Here is a 5,468-nt window from a genome sequence, read left to right as displayed (position 1 = left end):
CCCCGCCCAGCTACGGGCAAATCTGCCCCCACAGAATCAGACGCGTAGAGTGCAGGGATGGTGAGAGGACTCAAGGCCAGGCAGTTCCAGGCTTTGCTACCCCTGGGGCTGTACACTGTGGTCCTGACTGGGGTCTCCAAGCTGGGGTAGAGGCTCCAGTGTTTGGTTAAAGGCCCAGCAAGAGGTCCTTTGTGTCCTGGGTGTGGGAGGCAATGGATCCCAGAAAATATGTCCCCATCCTTGGTTCCCCTGAACGACCCCATACCTTACTTCTCTTTCTGGCCCCTCACCTTATCCGCCCCAAAGCCCCCCTTACACAGTCCAGCAGGGGGTCCTGGGTCTCGCCTGCAGAGCCTGCTGCATGCCTGGGAGAGGGGTCAGCTTCTGGGACTCTGGAATCTTGAGAAGGCTGATCTCTGGTGGCCAATGCAGACCACTGTACCTTCTTTACCCCCTGAGGCCAGGGAGAAGCCTGTGGGGCTCAGGCCTCAGCCTCAGGACCAAAGTGAGACTTGGGGAAGGAGACCTGCCCATTCCGGAGCAGACTGTGAGAGCCTGGGCAGCTCCAATGCAGAGACAGTTCCTGGGCCTCTTCTGCTCCAAGCTGTTCCGGGAGAAAAGGCCATCCCCACAGTGTCAGGGCTGGAGGCTGGACCCTCCCCAGAAACTTCCAGACAAGGATGGATGGGGAGTGTGGAGAGACAGAACCCTTGCCAGGATGAGAAGGGGACATCTAGCCTGGGGATCCCTTCACTGGCACCTCCTGACCGGCTCCCCATGTGGCAAGGAGCATCCACCCTTGCAGATAAGCTCTGGCCCATGGGCCTGGGCCTGAGCATATGGCAGAGCCAGCCCTGGGGGGAAACTGCAGGCCTTTGGGCTCTCCTGTGAGGTCCCTCTGTGGATTGTCCTTCTGGAGTCCTCCGGAGCTGGGGAGGGCCAGTGGAGAGGGGCCGCGTGGTTGGGGAGGGTAAGCCAGGCTGCAGCTGGCCTGGCTGATCACCCTCTCCTCACTTCCAGGGTCTCCGGTGGCCAAGGCAGCAACAGGTAAGCACCCAAGGCCCTGGGGTGGGAGGGACAGGAGCCGGCTGGACTGAGCCAGGGACACTCACACCCAGAGGGAATTCGGACCGCACAGGGCACTGGAGAATTCCAGAGGAGGGGAAAGTGGGGGCTGCGTGGAACTGGAGCCCAGAAAGGAGAGGAGGAGGAAGGTCCACATGGGAGCAGGATGGCCAGCACAGAGCATTGAGGCGCAGCGCAGGACAAGGGCGGCGGGGTATGAAGATCACTCTGAAAAGTAACTGGCCCCCTCTGGGTGGCTCCCTTGCAGAGGGCATGACACCCGTTCCATCTTTCCAGGCACCTGTTTGGGTCAGGCCCTGGGACAAGACCCTTTCCCGGGTTGTCTCAGTGTCTCCGTGGCTCCCAAGAGGCAGCTGTTAGGTTGCCCTTCCCCGCAAGGAGACCCAGACTCGGGGGGCAACTGGGGAGGGTCTGCCTGTATCCCAGGCTGTCCCGAAGCTCAGGCCTCGGACTTCCCCAGGGTCTTCGGGCAGGTCAGGGGCAGGAGGGCGGAGGACTGGAGTGTGAGGCTGAGGGCTGGGCCTCGGCCATGGAACCAGCCCCAGTGAGCGCCCCCACCCACTCCCCATGCTCCCCCAGCCTGTGGGCACACCAGGATGCTGAACCGAATGGTGGGCGGGCAGGACGCGCAGGAGGGCGAGTGGCCCTGGCAAGTCAGCATCCAGCGCAACGGAAGCCACTTCTGCGGGGGCAGCCTCATCGCGGAGCGGTGGGTCCTGACGGCCGCGCACTGCTTCCCCAAGTGAGTCCGCCCGCCCCTGCCCCCGCCCACAGCGCTGAGAGCGCCCCACGCGCGGCCGGTTCAGCACCGCGGACAGCGCCCGCCGCGCCAAGTCCTGCGGGTGACCTCCCTGGGGGCTCCTTGTCCAGCCCCGCCTCCTTTTCAGCCAGATGCTTCCCTTAGGTCCAACCCCAGGGCTAACTTCCAACTGCAACCGCTGCTCCCGCCCGCGGGAGGCGCCTCGTACGGCCTCTAACCCCCTCCATCCCCTCCACCCACTCCCTGTGGGTCCCTGCGGAAGCCGCCGGCAGGTTCTGCACACCGGCCTGTCCTGTCCTTTCCCCATCCCGCACACACCTCAGCTCCACGACACTCTTCCCGGGAGGAACTCTGCTCACAAAGCCCAAGGACCAGACAGAATGGCCCTTCCTCCCCTCACCCACCTGAGCCACCCCAGAAAGCCCTGAGCAGAGGCCAGGCCACCCAGCCCTCTGCTGCATATGAACCACCTGGCCCAACACCTTCCGTGTGTCCCAAGTTCCTCACCTCACACCTCACCACCACAGCTCTAATTATTTTAAACCCCACATCTTTTTCTTTTTTCTTCTTGATCTTTAAAAGAGTATCATGACAAAAAAAACCCCACATCTTAAATTCAGATACTCACGGCCAGGCACGGTGGCTCATGCCCGTAATCCCAGCACTTTGGGAGGTCAAGGCGGGCAGATTAGTTGAACCCAGGAGTTCAAGACCAGCCTGGGCAACATAGCAAGACCCTGTCTGTACTAAAAATTAAAAAAAAAAAAAAAATACCCAGGTGCAGTGGTGCCTGTGGTCCCAAGTACTCAGGAAGCTGAGGTGGGAGGATGGCTTGAGCCCAGGGGTTGGAGGCTGCAGTGAGCTACAATTGCATCACTGCTCTGCAGCCTGGGTGACAGAATGAGAACTCTGTCTCTAGGGGGAAAAAGAAATCAGAAACTCGGGCTGAGAGAGGGCAGGTCACCTGCCAGAGGCCCACAGGTGGTACTGGCCCTGCTGCACCTGGAGGGTGGTTCTCTCCCATCCAGCCTTTCAGGTAGGCACTGAGACTGTCCCCACAGCACAGGTGCGAAAGCTGCATCACAGAGAACTTGTTAGGTGACTTCCCCAAGGTCACATAGCGGCCAGGGGTGGAGGTGGAAATCTGAGTAGGGCGGTCTGGCTTCAACATAAACATGCATCACTGCTGCACCTGGCTGTCCTAGAGATGGCTCTCAAAGACAGCATGCAGAGAGAGGTGTGGGGCACGGTGGTGGCCAGAGAAGGAGCCCCAGCCCCTCCCGGGCCTGTCCCCACATGAGGGGCAGCCTCACACGGCCTCTCTGCTTCTCCTGCCAGCACCTCTGAGACGTCCCTGTACCAGGTCCTGCTGGGGGCAAGGCAGCTAGTGCAGCCAGGGCCGCACGCTGTGTATGCCCGGGTGAGGCGGGTGGAAAGCAACCCCCTGTACCAGGGCATGGCCTCCAGTGCCGACGTGGCCCTGGTGGAGCTGGAGGCACCAGTGCCCTTCACCAATTACATCCTCCCCGTGTGCCTGCCCGACCCCTCGGTGATCTTTGAGACGGGCATGAACTGCTGGGTCACTGGCTGGGGCAGCTCCAGTGAGCAAGGTAAGGAGACAGGGCTGGGAAATAATGAGGGATGTGCCTCAAGAAGGCCCAGGGCGTCTTGGGGGCCACTCTGAACCCACAGTCTTCCTGTTGCTATATTAATACACACACAAGGTCTCTGTTCACGTAGATGGGGCTGAGGGGAGCAGCAGCAGACCCAGAAGGAAGAGGGGGTGAAGGGAGACGGGGACAGAAAGGGCCCAGCCTGCTGCCTGGAAGGAGGGAGGATGTCTACCCCACAGTGCCCTAGGCCAGAGATAGTCTAAACATGAGGAAAGGGCAGGCAGGATGGAGTGGTGGTTCCCGGGGGCCGTGGGTTCTTGATGAGGAAGTCTTGAGCCCCGGGCCGTTCTGACCCTCCCCAGACCGCCTGCCCAACCCGCGGATCCTGCAGAAACTCGCTGTGCCCATCATTGACACGCCCAAGTGCAACCTGCTCTACAGCAAAGACGCCGAATTTGGCTACCAACCCAAAACCATCAAGAATGACATGCTGTGCGCCGGCTTCGAGGAGGGCAAGAAGGACGCCTGCAAGGTGGGAGCAATGTGGTGTCCACGGGGACTCAGTCCCCGCCTCCGGGCCCAGGGCAGGGTGGGATCATGCCCTGCTCCATGGGCTGTGCATTCAACCAGCTGAGCAGCTTGCTTCGTAAAAGCAGATTCTGGGGCTGGGCGCGGTGGCTCATGCCTGTAATCCCAGCACTTTGGGAGGCTGAGGCGGGCGGATCACAAGGTCAGGAGATCAAGACCATCCTGGCTAACACGGTGAAACCCCATCTCTACTAAAACTACAAAAAATTAGCCAGGCGTGGTGGCGGGTGCCTGTACTCCCAGCTACTTGGGAGGCTGAGGCAGGAGAATGGCATGAACCTGGGAGGCAGAGCTTGAAGCGAGCAGAGATCGCGCCACTACACTCCAGCCTGGGTGACAGTGAGACTCTGTCTCAAAAAAGAAAAGAAAAAGCAGATTCCTGGACCCCACCCCAGGAGGGTCAGTCAGTGGTTCTGGGGTGGGGCACAGGAAACTGCATTTTCAACGCACACACCCCCTTGTTGATCTGGGGACACTGAAGAAATAGGCACTCTAGTCAATCGACCGGCAGGGGAGGGGGAGCCGGGCAGGGAGGCTCTGGGATGGAGAGAAGGAGTCCAGTGTGGAGTTACATGCCTCCTGTGCGGCTGCAAATGAGTCTCTGGGAACTCAAGGTGGGCTGACAGTGCCTCTGCATCCCCCACAGGGCGACTCAGGTGGCCCCCTGGTGTGCCTCGTGGGTCAGTCATGGCTGCAGGCCGGGGTGATCAGCTGGGGTGAGGGCTGCGCCCGGCAGAACCGCCCAGGTGTCTACATCCGTGTCACCGCCCACCACAACTGGATCCATCAGATCATCCCCACACTGCAGTTCCAGCCAGCCAGGTCGGGTGGCCAGAAGCAAGACCCTCGGGGCCAGCAGCCCCTTGAGCAGAGCTCTGCGCCCAGCCTGGCTGCCCACACCATCCTGCTGGTTCTCCCAGCGCTGCTGTTGCACCTCTGAGCCCCACCAGACTCATTTGTAAATAATGCTCCTTCCTCCCCTCTCAAATACAGTTATTTTATTTATGTTTCCTCCAATAAAAACCCAGCCTGTGTGCCAGCTGCCCACGTGGGGATCCTTGGGCGACCCCAGCGGGTGAGGAGCTGTGAGGTGCAGAGCAAGGCCCAGGCAGGAGATGTGGAGGGCTCTGGTCATCTCTGAATCAGCAGAAGGGGGCTGCAGCTGGTGTCTGAGGCGAGGGCAGCACCAGAGCATGGGACCCCTGTCATGGGCCTCGCACAGGAGGCCCCATGCTGCCACCTGTTCCCCTGTTCCCTCACCTTGAAGGCCGCCCCAGGGTGGACACTGGGGACAGCGACGGACACAGGTGGAAGGACCCTCAGGGCCATGCAGGAGCCGTGCCTGGGGGAGAGAAGGGCATGGAGGGGCTGGCTGGGCAGGGGCACCTCAGCCTCCCAAGCCTGCACTTCTGGCTGCCCAT

At 60.9% G+C, this 5,468-nt stretch overlaps 1 protein-coding gene across 1 annotated transcript in view; it reads left to right on the top strand.

Annotated features, from left to right (window-relative positions):
• Nucleotides 1–5,090, top strand: part of PRSS27 (serine protease 27) — an 8,468-nt gene extending 3,378 nt beyond the window's left edge. The window contains exons 2-6 of the mRNA XM_017863858.1: nucleotides 1,021–1,047; nucleotides 1,666–1,828; nucleotides 3,185–3,456; nucleotides 3,822–3,991; nucleotides 4,694–5,090. Of these exons, the coding sequence (XP_017719347.1) occupies nucleotides 1,021–1,047; nucleotides 1,666–1,828; nucleotides 3,185–3,456; nucleotides 3,822–3,991; nucleotides 4,694–4,987 (926 nt within the window). The 3' untranslated portion in view covers nucleotides 4,988–5,090. The remainder of the gene's footprint in view (nucleotides 1–1,020; nucleotides 1,048–1,665; nucleotides 1,829–3,184; nucleotides 3,457–3,821; nucleotides 3,992–4,693) is intronic.
• Nucleotides 5,091–5,468: the final 378 nt, after the last annotated feature.

Source organism: Rhinopithecus bieti, unplaced genomic scaffold (assembly GCF_001698545.2).
Source record: "Rhinopithecus bieti isolate Rb0 unplaced genomic scaffold, ASM169854v2 scaffold_72735, whole genome shotgun sequence".
NCBI lineage: Eukaryota > Metazoa > Chordata > Mammalia > Primates > Cercopithecidae > Rhinopithecus > Rhinopithecus bieti.
Note: the sequence above shows the minus strand (reverse complement) of the source record. Positions and strands in the feature narration are given on the sequence as shown.